The sequence below is a fragment of the Emys orbicularis genome, chromosome 1, assembly GCF_028017835.1.
Source record: "Emys orbicularis isolate rEmyOrb1 chromosome 1, rEmyOrb1.hap1, whole genome shotgun sequence".
Lineage (NCBI taxonomy): Eukaryota > Metazoa > Chordata > Testudines > Emydidae > Emys > Emys orbicularis.
In genome coordinates, this window is record NC_088683.1 from 22229944 (window position 1) to 22245426 (window position 15483).

General features: G+C 42.6%; 1 protein-coding gene across 1 annotated transcript in view; it reads left to right on the top strand.

Moving 5' to 3' along the window:
• The window catches only part of SEMA3E (semaphorin 3E), a 218527-nt gene that overhangs the window by 169903 nt on the left and 33141 nt on the right, over positions 1-15483 (top strand). The window contains exons 6-7 of the mRNA XM_065404326.1: positions 11055-11174; positions 14147-14289. Of these exons, the coding sequence (XP_065260398.1) occupies positions 11055-11174; positions 14147-14289 (263 nt within the window). The remainder of the gene's footprint in view (positions 1-11054; positions 11175-14146; positions 14290-15483) is intronic.

Sequence of the window (15483 nt, forward strand, 5' to 3'; positions counted from 1 at the left end):
AAGAATCAGATTAACTTTTCTAGGAAAAAGTCATCCTTTAAATAGAAATATAGCCAGATTGTCTACATTCAAACTGTTGTGAGGAAATGCTGTATTCTTAAAGGGTCATACAGTAGCTCAAGGAACCTATTCTTGATGTTATTTAAAAAACAATACTCATCTGAGGGTATAAAGTTCTTAAAGGTATAAATAGTTTTATATATATTTTTATTTAAGGGGCTCTCATATTCATAGTGAAGGGAAACACTAGAAGAATATGTTTTAGAGTGATTTTTTTTTACCCCTTTGAGGCCTACAGTGGAGCAACCACAGAAGACATAACACTTGGCAAATGAACAGAATTAATTCTTAGGGCATCTCATGAGACCATGCAGTGTAGCTGTTTGGGTTTGTGGCAGACGGTTGACAGTTTGGGGTGGATTTGTCTGGAGGACAATGAGAGTGTAGAAACAAGCATTGTAGCCATTAATAAATAACCTTTGTGTGGATGACACCAAAGCAGCAAGAGTGAAAGGCTGAACTACTTGCTCGGTCCAAGCAAAACAAATGAAGGCTAATCTTTGGATGAGATAAGGCAACAGGAAGATTAGTATTGTATGAAAAAACAGGCTAAGACTTACTCAACCTAAGAAGACTTTAGCCATTTAGCTGTACATGGAGCATGCAGCCATAAAAGAGATAAGAGATTAAGAAAATAAGAGGATGAATGAGGGCCTAGCCACACATATTTGTGTGCTGGCACCCAGCTTTGACCAAACATATGCCAGAGAGGCTTGTGTACCTGAGCACCGTGTCCAAGGGATTCTGGCTCATTCCACGTGAGAGTAGGGGCCTTTCTTGTCCATTCCTTCTTTCTTGGCCCCTTTATCTAATATTGGATTTGGCACCTCACTAGACAAGCTAGTGTGTGCTTGAAGAACTATCTGCCCAGCAGAAGGGCTGGTCCTCAACACCAACACTGGCTGGCAAGAGTATAAACCCAGGGGTTTTTTTTATTCATCCCAGATGAAGAACGAATATATTGTCATATAGCTTTGTAACAAGGGAAAGGAAGTTGTAAACAGGGAAATAAGTAAAATTTTCAAAAGCACCTAAATGACTTAGGTGCCTACATCTCATTAAAAGTCAGTGGGAGTTAGGCTCCTATTTGACTAGGGCCCAGATCCTCAATGATATTTAGGAATCTAACTCCTATTGATTTCAATGGGAGTTAGGCATCTAATACCATGGAGAAGATGGACATAAGTCACTTTTTAAAGTGGGACTTAGGTGCTTTTGAACATTTACCCAAAGGCCTTTAACAAATCATAAGTTTAACCCAACTCCTTTTTTTGTTTTAAATCTCTTGAAGGATTTTAAATTTGTTTCCATCTTTGTAACCGAAGGGCTTTCTGACACCACCAAACCCTCCATTCTTTTGAGACCTCCCTCTAAATTTCATATTACTCCCATTTTGGTTTAACTGATTACCATCTTCCCAATTATAATTTGTTTTTAAGCAGGAATCCAGCATCCTTCCTAATGGGCTGAACAAAATGACTTTAAAGTTTTATCTACCTACCTCTCTAAGTGTGCGTTTTCAGTTCTGTCCTATTCAAACCCATCACCATGATATCTGACCATTTATTTTTGTGCCCATCACAGTGGTATCTGAATGCTTTACAAATTTAAGTCCATATTATTGTTCTGAAGGAAGACCTGAATTGTCTTTTCTCTCCCATAGTCTAAGATTGAGCTAAATTGTTTAGCACTTCATTTCTTTATTCTATCCTTCTATCGCTCTCTCTTTCACTCAGTTGTTCTCTTTCCCATTCCAAGAACAGGCATGAAAAACCAGAAGGATCATTATCAGAATGGATTTTCCTAGATAGAAAATAGACATTAAAACCTAGTGTAAATTTATCACAGCTTGCTCATAAAGTATTAGATATATCAAAAGTTATAGGCCTAAACTGTTTTATCAGCCACTGTGGTCTTAGTCAATCAGCCTGCGTGATTTATTACAGAGCCACTTTGACTATTGAAAGCATATGGGATGATAGGGGGATTTTTTGTTTTGTTTTTTAGAAAATAGGTCCAAGAGTTTTGTACAGAATTTTTCTAAAATTTACATTTTATACAACATCTCTGCAGTTAAACATCTATTCTGTTTCCTTATGCTGACAATAAATTGTGACGAGTTTAATCATTCATAATAGAATTTTCATCACAAGCTACTTTACCATCAGGTCAGATGACCTGTCATAAAACTCACTAAAATGTGGGATATTCCGTTTTAAAGCCAAGTCGGGAACTATCATTTTATTGAACCAGGATTTTTAATTGAAGTGCTGAAATACACAAACTTTTCTTTTGACCTAAGTAAACCTATTTAAATTTGATTTTAGTCATACATATTGCAAATGATCTTCCAGATTTAACTATTTCTAAACTTGTATTGCTAGGGCCTGAATATCCCCACTGAAGTCACTGAGCCCCAGACCTTCAAATATATTTAGGCACCTAACTCCCATTGATTGCAATGGGAGTTTCAATGGGAATTAGGTACCTAAATACTTGAAATCAATGGGAGTTCGGTGTGTAAGTATCACTGAAGACCTGGGCCTGAGCCACACCTGTGTAGAACTGCCCCATACTAGTACTCTTAATTATTATAGTTTAAAAATATAGAATACTTGCCATTGGGGTGCTTTGCAAAAGTTATAGTTTGGCGGCTCCATAAAAAGGAGTACTACTAATGGTAACTCTTAATATTTCCATTGTTTTACTACTTTCACTTCAAATTACTCATACCAAAAACATCACCAACAACTGAAGCACAGCCATTTCTGAGGTAGAAATAGCCTATCTAGTCCAAACTTGCAGTAATTTTAAGAGGAGATGTGGGAAATAATATTCATTTGATATTACACAAAGGATTCAACTAAAAGGAATGTTACAACCTTGTGCTGGAATTTGGCACCCTTTTAACCTTGGGTTATACCTGTATTCTTAGGAAAATTGTCATGGTATACGGCCATGTGTTTTATGTCAAATCAAAGATGAGATTTTCATCACGACACTGCCCCCTATTAATTTGCTGGGATATTGCATTTTTGATAACTGTGAGGATACCTGTGTTGTTTCTTTTAAAATATAGCACAAAGCCAGGCAAGAGGGAGATTGGGGAAGTTTCCAGGTAAAATCTCTATAAGGAATCAGAGAGAGAGTAGCTTTGGAGACAGTACTCCTGATATCTAATAACATTTCTTGTTCAGTGTTAGAAAAAAAGGATTTTGTGCTTCTTTACCATTGTCACTTGAAACAAAATCAGTTCTGCATTTTCCTCTTCTTTGCACATTTTTGCAACTTTTACACTTTTTTGCTTAGAAGCACAAAATCCTATTGTCCTGAGTTGTCAGACAAAATTCCAGTTGCTTTCCAGGATTGCAGAAATTGTCCCTTAATTTGTTATATCTAATTAAAAGCACTCCAGAGCAAATCCTGACTTCATTTCAATGAGATAAAAAACAGAAGATGCCATTAGACACATTAGATAGTGTACAATGCATGTGTCTTCTCCAGAGAGATAAACTACACCCACTCAACTGGGACCACACCAAAATCAGGTTCAAATATTTGTTACACAGTCTACCTAAAGTGTATATGCTGTCAAAGTCTTGCTCTGCTGATTAGAAACAGATTAGTGTGAATATTTTAGAAAGTCAAGCAAGAAAATGCATCATTTCCCTATACACACTATAACATTATACAGGTAGTTATGTTAATCTTGTGTATTAATTGCTCTGGCACATCCTAAAAAGTTTACAGTAATGGACTGTAATGTATATGTGACCTTAAAGCAATGAGAATCTCATTATTGAAGTTTAAAGAATCCTAATGCGGTATCTATTTGTTCCTCATTCAGAAAATGTACATTAGAAAAGCAGCCAATATTGGCTTTACCCTGCATTCCGTCTGCATCTAAAATTCCTAGGGAATTTTGAGAGTACTAGGAATGCAGAATTCAACCCTGTTGTTTCAAATAGCAGAATTTCCTTTCGGTGTATGAAACTCTTAATCAAAAATCATTGTACCTAACCATTGGAGCAACTTACTAAGGTTGTGGATTCTCCATAACAGGCAATTTTTAAATCAACATTGTTTTTTTCCCCTAAAAGATATTCTCTAGTTCAAATAGTAATTAATTCAGGGGGTCCAGGGAAGTGTTATACAGGAGGTCAGACTAGATCAGGGATCGGCAACCTTTGGCACGCAGCCCGTCAGGGAAATCTGCTGGCGGGCCGAGACAGTTTGTTTACCTGCAGTGTCCGCAGGTTCGGCCAATCGCAGCTCCCACTGGCCGCTGTTCGCCGTTCCAGAACAATGAGGGCTGCGGGAAGCGGCGTGGGCCAAGGGATGTGCTGGCCGCCGCTAAGCGTGCCAAAGGTTGCCGATCCCTGGACTAGATGATCACAGTGGTTCTTCTGGCATTATAATCTATGAATCTGTGAGTTGCATCATTGTTAAAATATTTTGAAATGTTTTCCTTGTGAAATCAGCTATCACAGTCCACTAATCCAAGCTCCTATTGCTTTCCCCTGATTTTCCTGATGAATCTTCTTGCTATGGAATCAATAGTCTGAGCCAGGGGTGGCCAACCTGAGCCTGAGATGGAGCCAGAATTTACCAATGTACATTGCCAAAGAGCCACAGTAATATGTCAGCAGCCCCCCATCAGCTTCCCCCCCACCCCCGCTCCCAGCACTTCCTGCCCACCGGCAGCCTCGCCAATCAGCGCCTTCCCATCCCTCACCGCACCTCCTGATGAGCTGTTTCATGGCATGCAGGAGGCTCTGGGGTGGGTGGGGGGAGCGAGGGCATCGCAGGCTAAGGGAAGGGGGCAGGAAGGGGTGGACTGGGTGCAGGGCCTGTGGCAGAGCCAGGGGTTAAGTAGTGAGCACCCCCCGGAACATTGGAAAGTTGGCGCCTGCAGCTCCAGCCCCGGAGTCGGTGCCTATATAAGGAGCCGCATATTAACTTCTGAAGAGCCGCATGTGGCTGGTTTGAGCTATTAGACCAGCAAATAGTCAAGAAAAAAGAGAGAAGAGATTTATTTGTTTAATCTGTTCCCTACTTTATATAATCACTGTACTTACAAAAACACTACGTTTGTGCAAATTTATGGAAAGACAGTGGACGGGGCACTAACCGGGGAGTCAGAAGTTCTATTTTGGGTTCTGCCCTGATTTAGTGGCAACTACGAGAAAGTAACTCTTTGTTCTCCAGTTTGAAATGGGATGCCTGATGATACTTACCTTCCTTTGTAAAACACTTTGAGATCTACAGAAGAAAAACTCTGTATAGGCTTATCCAAAGACAATGCAAAATCTGCCATTGACTTCAGTGGCCTTTGCACCAGGTCCTAAAAGAGCTGAATGTTGTTATTAAGGAAGGAGGAGAGCAAAATCAGAAAACCATAAGTAACTTTTAAGTTAAGGTTACAGAAGGAACAACCATACTGCATGTCCTGTATTTTTCAGTTATATAAATTCTATAGCATAAACAGGGAATATATTAATTTACATTCTTAACTGAAAAATAAGAATGGAAACTTCTACTTATTATAAGTGCAAAATGACAGCAGGGATTATTAACTTTGGAAATTTATCAGCATTTTCAGACATTTGTGATTCATTCTATATAACCTTAAAGTTGCATTCAGGTAAGTTTTGTTTTGGGGGATTTTTTTGTTTTTTGTTCGTTTTTGGAGGGGCAGTGTGCATTTCATTTTCTTGAATTCTTTTTTTCTAGAAAAGAGAAACATGGAATTGTCTTTTGTGCTCCTACTTAAACTTTGATGGTCACCTTTCATTGAACTTAATGGGATGTGGGAGGAATGCTGTAAGCTATTGAGCAAAATCTGCCAAATTGACTTCAGCTAAGTAAAGGCTTCAGGTTTGGATCCATTTTTTGTGTGGAGAAGGCAGGCAGTGTCAACAGTTCTTTAATTAATAAAACCTCTCTCTCTCTCTCTCTCTCTCTCAAAACACAAATCCTACCCCAAACAGAGATTTTACCCCGAAAAAGGAAAAGTGACAGACACTGCATAGTTTGACTTGGTACTGCACAACGTTTTGATTAAATAACTAGAACTATATAAAATTAACATGGCACAATTAAATCGATTAGAAGCTGACCAACTGATAGGCCTCAAAATGTAATTGTAAATGTGGTATCATCATCAAGCGGATGTGTTTCTAGTGGGAGACCGCAGGGATTGGTTCTTGGCCCTATGCTATTTAACATTTATATCTATGACTTAGAAGAAAAAATAAAATCATCACTGATAAAGTTTTCTGATGACATAAAAATTGGGGGAATGGTAAGTAATGAAGAGGACAAGTCACTGGTACTGAGAGATCTGGATCAGTTGGTAAGCTGGGTGCAAGAAAACAAGAAGTGTTTTAATACAGCTAAATGTAAATGGATACATGTAGGAACAAAGAATGTAGGCCATACTTGCAGAATGGGGGACTCTATCCTGGGAGATTATTTTACCTCCATATTTGACACTGGTGCTATCACTGCTGTGTCCAGTTCTGGTGTCCACAATTCAAGAAGGATGTTGATAAATTGGAGAGGGTTCACAGAAGAGCCCCATGTGTTACAGGGATAGAATCTAGGAGCTCAATCTATTTAGCATAACAAAGTGAAGGTTAAGGGGTGACTTGATCACAGTCTATAAGTAGCTGCATGAGGAACAAATATTTCATAGTGGGCTCTTCAGGCTAGCAGAGAAAGGTATAACATGATTCAGTGTCTGGAAGTTGAAGCTAGAAAAATTCAGATGGGAAATAGGGAGTAAATTTTTAACAGTGAGGGTAATTAGCTATTGGAATAATTTAACAAAAGTAGTGGTAGATTTTCCGTCACTGATTGGATGTTTTTCTAAAAGATATGATCTGGGAATTATTTTGGGGAAGTCCTATGGCCTGTTTTAAACAAGGGTCAGACTAGATTATGATAATGATCCCTTCTGGCCTTGGAATCTATGATTCTAAGTCCAGTAGAGACTTTGCTATTGATTTTACAGGGAAGGTGCTCACATACAATGTAGTTGGGTGGACGTATAAAACCCTGAGATAGAGATAGGAGCGCACTACATTAATATGCACTGTGATGGCGGAATCTTCACAACAGGGGGATAAAAAAGTAGAAATTTGTGCCAGAATTTTCAAACTTGGAGTCCTCAGGTCAGTACCTAAATCTATGTTCTGAGGGTGCTTTGTACATATGAAAACCTGGCCATTTATTTTGGTGCCATAAGATGATTTTAAAGGCTTGATCCGAAGTCTACTGTGGGACAAGAGAGAAAATAGAAAATCTCTGAATACCAAAAAGGTAAAAGTTTGCAGAATCAAGTTAAAGTTCTTGTGCTGAAACCACTTCCTGTCATGCTGACCATAGCTTAATCTCATTGTTTCCTTGTACTTCCCCCGTTAGCTACTGTCTTATACTTAGATTGTTAGCTTTTTAGGCCAGGGACTGCATATCATTTCTGTGTGTGTCTAGCGCCTAGTATAATGGGGGTTTGGTCCATGGGGCTTCCAGGTGCTATTGCAATCCAAATAACACAATGGTAAAAAGAAGTACAGCAAATGATTATTTGCATCCATCTTCCAGCTGATGGTATTTTCCATGTTTTGACTGTCCTGCTAATCAACTTGTTCAAAGCAGAGAAGCATCATATTTTGAATTATAAATTTCCACAGTTTTACTGCTATGAAGCAGCCTGTGATTTGTCAGATTAAATTTTTGAAAGGGCGATATATGGGTTGTGTAGTTCATTAACATGTTGCAAAGGATGTTTTGAATATTATTCAGACACTGGCAAGCTCTCTTGTCTTAGCACCACTGGGGTGCTGTTTTTTTATTTTTATTTTTATTTCATTTGCTGATATGTTACATGGTGGTGACTCAGTTTATGTTATAAGGTAATATCCATTCTTCATGAGGAGAAGCCTAGGGGAAAACTTCCCTCAGTTCTGAATCAGCTGTGGTCTCTGAACCAGACCCAGCTGCCAGGCTGCTGTAAACTTTCCAGAATCATTATTTCGACTTATGGTACCATTAAGTTCTCATATAACTCTTAACAGAAACAAAATCCCCACCTAAAGGGGGATGTGCAAGCAAAATTTGTGCTTTCATTAAAGTCCATAATCACTAGCAAATGTTATTGATCAGTACGTTTATTTTGATTAGGGAGCAAGAAATGGTGTTACTGAAATCTCCACACACATTAGCTTGGGACTGGAAATAATTTACTTCCCTCTGTTTGTATAGTTTGTGGCAGCTGTTTTATTTTCTAATGTAAGGGTGCCATCTAGTGGTCATAACAAGCTACTTTTTTAGTGAAACCTAACCAAATGCTAATATAATCTCAGATTCATAAATGGTATATTATTAAAACACCCTAAAACAGGCACTTGATGTAACTTGAGCATTTTCATATGCGCTGTCTGCATCTCATCTGTAACAGCAAGTGGTCACACAGGATATCAACACTGAAGTCCGGTCCAGTGCTGCCTGACTAGTGTTGAATCCCTAATCCCTGCAACTTCACTGGACTGGTCACCTCGTACATATGGATGATATGTGACTCTCCAAAGCCATATTTTATGGAGAGTTGAAAATGGGAGTACATATGCTAGGAGGCCAATGAAAACAATACAAGAACACTCTCAAAGCCCACCTAAAAGCTGGCCACGCCGACCCGAACACATGGGAAGCTGCTGCTGCTGCTGGTAGATCAGGATTGTGGCAGACCTGTTGGTCTGAAGTTAAAGCCATTGAGAACAGCTGAACAGAAAAGGCCAAAGAGAAGCATGAGCGAAGAAAGCAGGCTGTGGCAAAAACATGTGGCCATGTCTGCCAGACATGCGGACGCATCTGCGGATCCCTCATTGATTTACATTTGCCCAAGAAAACACACGGAAACAACTTGACTCTCTTATGTCGACTATGACTATTATTTATTTTTTAAGAGGTGGATATTGTCCTCTTATAAAACTTTGAAATCAAATTTATGTTTGCATATGTTTTCTTTTAGAAAAACACAATGTGCTACAATTTAATATACCAGTAGTTATTAAGTAGAAATCTATGGGCTAAAAACATAAGGGGCAAAGTTTTCAAAACAGCTCAGCTTCCATTTAGGCACCTAGAGAAGGGCTGGATTTTTCAAAGTGAGCAGAACCTAGCTGTTCTCCTTAAGTCTCTTATGGACAGATTTTCAAAAGTGATCAGCACTCACCACGCTGGGCACTTCTGAAAATCTGGTCGCTTCATTTTGGTACCTGAATGGGAGCTGAGCTCTTCTGAAAAATCTGGCCCCATTTCTGTTCACAGCTGTCTTTCAGCAAATATCCTACCACCAGACTCCCCCACCTCAATCTTTCCATTAGGTAGTACTGTTCTAAAATAGCATGCTGCTTGCAAATGACAAGATTAATGCCATTTTCCTTGGAAATATAGTTGGTATAAACAACCATGAACAAGAAATAGGATTACAATAAGGTAAAGCATTTTATTAGTCTCTGATACTGAAGCCTCAGCTCCCAGTGAAGTCACAGTATGTCACAGAATCAGATTTATTATTATTATTATTAATTTATTATTTTAATTATATATTATCTGTGTATTATGTAATACCTAGCGGCCCCATCTGAAATCAGAGTCCCATTCTTCTAAGTACTATACAAAGCAGAGTAAGACAGACCCTGCCATGAAGACCTTTCAGCCTAAATCAGTGGTGGGAAACCTGTGGCCCACAGGCTGCATGCAGCCCATCAGGGTAATCTGATTGTGGGTCGCGAGACATTTTGCTGATTTTGACCGTCCGCAGGCATGGCCCCCCGCAGCTCCCAGTGGCTGCGGTTCGCCGTTCCCAGCCAATGGGAGCTGTGGCAAGCGGTGGGCCGCAGGGATGCCCACCATTGGTCTAAATTGACAAGACAGACAGTGGGTAGGGGAAAGAAGCATTACTATCTCCATTGTACAGATGGGGCGCTGAGGCAGATTAAATGAATGCCAAAGGTCACACAGGAAGGCTGTAGTAGAACCAGGAATTAAACCCAGATCTCCTGATCCTAGTCTAGTGTCATAATCGCAAGAACATCCTTCTTTTCTAAGGGCCTGAAGTCAATAAGACTCTTTTCATCAACTTCAATAAGACATGAATGAGGCCCTAGATCCGTTAAGAGTAGGCACCTTTTGAGGAGCACAATTTGTTTTTAGACAGGAAATTTCACCTTGTAAAGAAGTACTATCTATAGCATGCTATTCTCTCTTATTATTTATCATTTGTATTACAATACTACCTCAGAGCTCCGATCACAGACCAGGACCCCATTGTGCTAGGTGCTGTACAAACAAAGAGCAAAACCACAGTCCCTACCCAAAATAGTTTACCCAGTTTCTCTTCCTTATTTATTGTAGCTTAAGAGTTCTGTATCGTGAGGAAGGGTGAATCTGGTGGAACCTTTGGTTTTGCTAATCTTACTAATGAATATATTAGACTCTCAGTATAGACATAGACAGCGTGGAAACTTTTTCTCCGGTAATTTAAACCCATCCGGTATTTTTAATCCTGAGGTTTTTTCAGTTTTTAACAAAATGTTTTTCTCACAAAAGAGAAGCCTGCACTATGTTGGAGAAAACAAAATTCCTCGCTACCTTCCAAAAGCTAGGCTGGCTTCCAGCAGGCTTCTAACACCACAGTTCTGTCCAAAGTATTAACTACAACTTTCCTATGTCTTGCAATTATGGGCTTTGGGGTAAAATTGTGCCACAGGCCAGCATCCCTTATACATTCCCATGGGTTGGCTTTTTTCCTAATGTTCTCAGTTCATATACAACCTCACATACTCAGTGGCTGACTCAATCTCTTGGCTAAAGTTGTAGAGAATATTAACAAGTTGTGTCTATCATGTTTTTTTTTCCATCACCACTTCCAGAGTACCTAGTAAGTACAGTATTGCCCTAACTTGTTTACTAATATGTCTGGTCTGCAGGGGGTGAGCTGTTTGCTGGGCTCTACAATGACTACTGGGGGAGAGATGCTGCTGTCTTGCGTACTATGGGTCGTATGCCACATATTCGAACTGAACCTGATGATGAACGTTTATTGAAAGGTACAAGAAGTGAAAGATACAGGGCCCCTCCTCTTCATAAAGTTAGGGAAATCTTCTTTGGAGATCTGTTGTTTATCAGAAATGAGAACTACAATGTCATGAGCCAGATTCACCTTGGATCCAGCCAGGGCCGGCTCTGGCTTTTTTGCCGCCCCAGCGGGGGGGGAGGGAGGGGCGGCCGGAGCCCCGGGGGGAGGGCGCCGGGGGGGAGGGCGGCCGGAGCCCTGGGAGGAGGGCGGCGAGCCCCGGCTGGGGCTCCGCTCTCCCCCCGGCGGCCAGAGCGCCGGGGGCAGGGCGGCGAGCCCCAGCCGGGGCTCCGCTCTCCCCCCAGCCGGGGCTCCGCTCTCCCCCCAGCCGGGGCTCCGCTCTCCCCCCAGCCGGGGCTCCGCTCTCCCCCCGGCGGCCAGAGCGCAGGGGGCAGGGCGGCGAGAGGGCGGCGAGCCCCAGCCGGGGCTCCGCTCTCCCCCCGGCGGCCAGAGCGCAGGGGGCAGGGCGGCGAGCCCCGGCCGGGGCTCCACTCTCCCCCCGGCGGCCAGAGTGCAGGGGGCAGGGCGGCGAGAGGGCGGCGAGCCCCGGCCGGGGCTCCGCTCTCCCCCCGGCGGCCAGAGCGCAGGGGGCAGGGCGGCGAGCCCCGGCCGGGGCTCCGCTCTCCCCCCGGCGGCCAGAGCGCAGGGGGCAGGGCGGCGAGCCCCGGCCGGGGCTCCGCTCTCCCCCCGGCGGCCAGAGTGCAGGGGGCAGGGCAGCGAGAGGGCGGCGAGCCCCGGCCGGGGCTCCACTCTCCCCCCGGCGGCCAGAGCGCAGGGGGCAGGGCGGCGAGCCCCGGCCGGGGCTCCGCTCTCCCCCCGGCGGCCAGAGCGCAGGGCGCAGGGCGGCGAGGCTCGCCGCTCTCCCCCCGGCAGCCGGGGGGAGGGCGCCGGGGGGGAGGGCGGCCAGAGCGCCGGGGGGAGGGCGGCGAGCCTGGCCGTGGCCCCGCTCTCCCCGGCGGCCGGAGCGCCGCGCCGCCCCACCTCCAGGTGCCTCCCCAAGCACAAGTTTGGTGGGCTGGTGCCTGGAGCCGGCCCTGGATCCAGCACAGAATTTTAGAGAGGGCTTCTCTCTGCATAAGATCCTCCCAAGGGGTTGAAAGAGTGCACCAACACAGGCTTACAGCCAGCAGTGGACAATGTGATTCCACAACCGGCAGGTCACCTATGGAGAGTGCATGCTTAGGGAGGCTAGATGTGCTGATTCAGGGCATCAGCTAAGGAGCCTCCACCTTAAGCCCAAGAGAGGACAGAGGTGACAGCCCTGTTGCCTGCCTTTTCCAGTGGGCCTCAGACCTGGGGAACAAAGAGGAAGGCTGGTGCAAGGAAGTGCAGTTTGGATCTATTTGCGCCAGTGCAAGTGAATTTGGCTCATTGGCTCTACAATGTGGTTGTAGATTGGAGGCATCTCAAAAGTGGTGATTTTTTCAGATGCTAGGGGTGAAATCCTGGTCCCACTGAAATCAATGGGAGTTTTGCCATTGACTTAGTGAGTTGGAATTTCAACCTAGATACAAGGCCTCATTTCACCAAACCACTGAAATATGTACTTAACTTTGAGCAAGTGTTTCAATCTCTTGACTCCAATGAGACTAAATACATGCTTGAGTAGTTTGTTGAATCACGGACCTGGGTACTACAATGGCAAGTACTGTATAAATCAGTGGTTTTCAAACTTTTTTACTGGTGACCCCTTTCACATAGCAAGCCTCTGAGTGCGACCCCCCCCCCCCTTATAAATTAAAAACACATTTTAATATATTTAACACCATTATAAATGCTGGAGGCAAAACGGGGCTTGGGGTGGAGACTGACAGCTCACAACCCCCCATGTAATAGCCTCGTTACCCCTTGAGGGCTCCCGACCCCCAGTTTGAGAACCCCTGATATAAATGATGTCAGAGATAATTAAAAAGTTAGATAGATGTACTCAATACATAGGCAAAATTGATCTTATCTCTAAGAGATCTTCTGTTTAAAATTAGGTTTCATGGTGGTATGGTTACAGTTTTGTTTTTTAATTTCCTCTATTTTTACACTGTGATTATGAAAAGGGGAAATATTTTAAAATATATATTTATATTTATATTTTAATCAACCAACATAAAATCCCCAGCTTAGTCCTCAATGACAGCAACATCTTAAAACAGCGTTATGGCTCCAATATCAGAGCAGAAGTGTATGAAATATTTACATTAAAAAAACATCCTATAATGATATCATGTCAGGTCCTAAGCTTCTTAAGAGGTCATGTCAATGGAATGAATGCGGTTCCAGCTTTTGAAGAAAGCTGTAAATGCTTTCCCAGAATGACTTGGGATGAAAAAGAATCACTCAGAACTCTGCCCAGGTTTGTGTTAAAGGTTCACAACATGGGTAAACCCAAATTTCAGCTTAGTAATGAAAACCCAAACCAGAAAAGTTTCAGGTGGTTACTGTTTCCTAACAAAGGTGCACCCAGCTCCTTCTAGCTACAGGCACACCTCTGTTAGCTGAACAGAGCTGGTCCTTTATCTCACTTGTAAACGGCACTTTGTCTGAAGCCAAAGTTGGTATTCCTGGGCTTGTTTTGTATGTGGCCAGAGATTGCTACATAAACTCAGTGCCAAGTTTCAGCCTAATTTAAACTAAAATGTAAAAGCCCCAGAGAACAGGGCGGGAAAGAGATCTTTTCCTTGAACATATACAAAAGCATATTGATATGCGAACTGGAGCTATAAAAATATTTTTGAAGCTAATGTTTTCCACATGTTCTGTAGATACCCACCCAAATAAAATAGGTTTCTACTCTGTTTCCGCCCCGAAAATGGTAGACCTTTCCCTGGAAAATCTCTGCTTTCTTCATTACATTTTCCTGTTCTCTATTAAAATGGTTAATTGATTTTTAAAATATTTATGATGTTTTAATAAACTTGAGCCAACTCCTTTTTTTTTTCTTCCTTTTTAAAGGACCAAAGTTTGTTGGCTCATACATGATTCCCGACAATGAAGACCGGGATGATAACAAAGTCTATTTCTTCTTTACTGAAAAAGCGTTAGAGGCAGAGATAGGCGCTCATGCCATTTATGCCAGAGTTGGACGAGTGTGTGCGGTGAGATTCTTTTGTCCTGATCCTCTAGTAGAACAACTTACTGTGTGCTCACTTTTTCATACATTCTCCCACCTTCAAATGTACCATCAGTTAGTATTGGGGGTGGAGGGGAAGGGCGTCAGATGGGTCTGAACAAAAATCCTGCATCTAACCATCCTCCAACTTTTGGGAAATTCAAAATCCTAACCCACATTTGGGCTGGAAGCTGAACCTCCTCATCCAAACACTATTGAACTCTTTAGTGAGGATGTTCAAAATCCAGACATGGATCCAAGTTTAGTGGTTTAAGCCCATCTTTAGTTCTTTTGCAGTTAAGTGACACAGTTTGGTAGTAATAATAATGATATTTAGCACTCAATGCTCACACAGCATTTCCCCAGCCAGATTCTATCCTGCATCAGAGCTCTCCTCGGAACAAGGGGTGGATGACGAATAACAGGCTGTGTGAGGGGTTGGCTCCAGCCCCAAAGCCACTTACAGCTGCTGCCAGGCCATTCTAAGTAACACAATGCTTTATGGTCCCTACGTACATGGGAGAATATGGGAGCTCAGCCACATGCTACCAGCACATACCTTCCTGGCCCCAATGTGCCACCTACATCAGGGATTGGAGGAACAGTATTCACAGGGCTCCCTGTGGATACCAACAAGGAGCTCTCCTTGGATTGGAATATTCTGCTGCTCATTTGCAGCCGGTTTCTAGCCTCTTTGCATGAATAGCGAAAATGAGCCAGATCGCAATAGATCCAGTCTTATATGTGGAGAGCACCTTTTAAATATGAACTAATTAATCCTTGCAATACCACTGTGAGCTAGTAAGCAGCATAATCCCCATTTTACCAATGAGGAAAATAGGTGAAATGATTTGACATGGTCACACAGCAAGTCAGTAGCAGAGCCAGGAATAGACTGCAGATTTCTCAGTGTCTAATCTGCCTTTGAAGGCAGCCACATTCATTCTTCATAACTAAAAGAAGACTGATGGATGTACAGAGATGTACAAATGGAACAACATGCAAAACTGCTTTCTTAGCAGGAGACACAGGATGTTACACTTAGCCTCCAGCAAACGGCTTGTTAAAATTTCTTATGCAGCCCCTAGTTAAAAGAGAGTCAAGTATATGAAACATCCTAAATAGGGATGGTATCAAACTGAAACCCAGATTCTCAACATCACCAATGCTTGGCATCCAG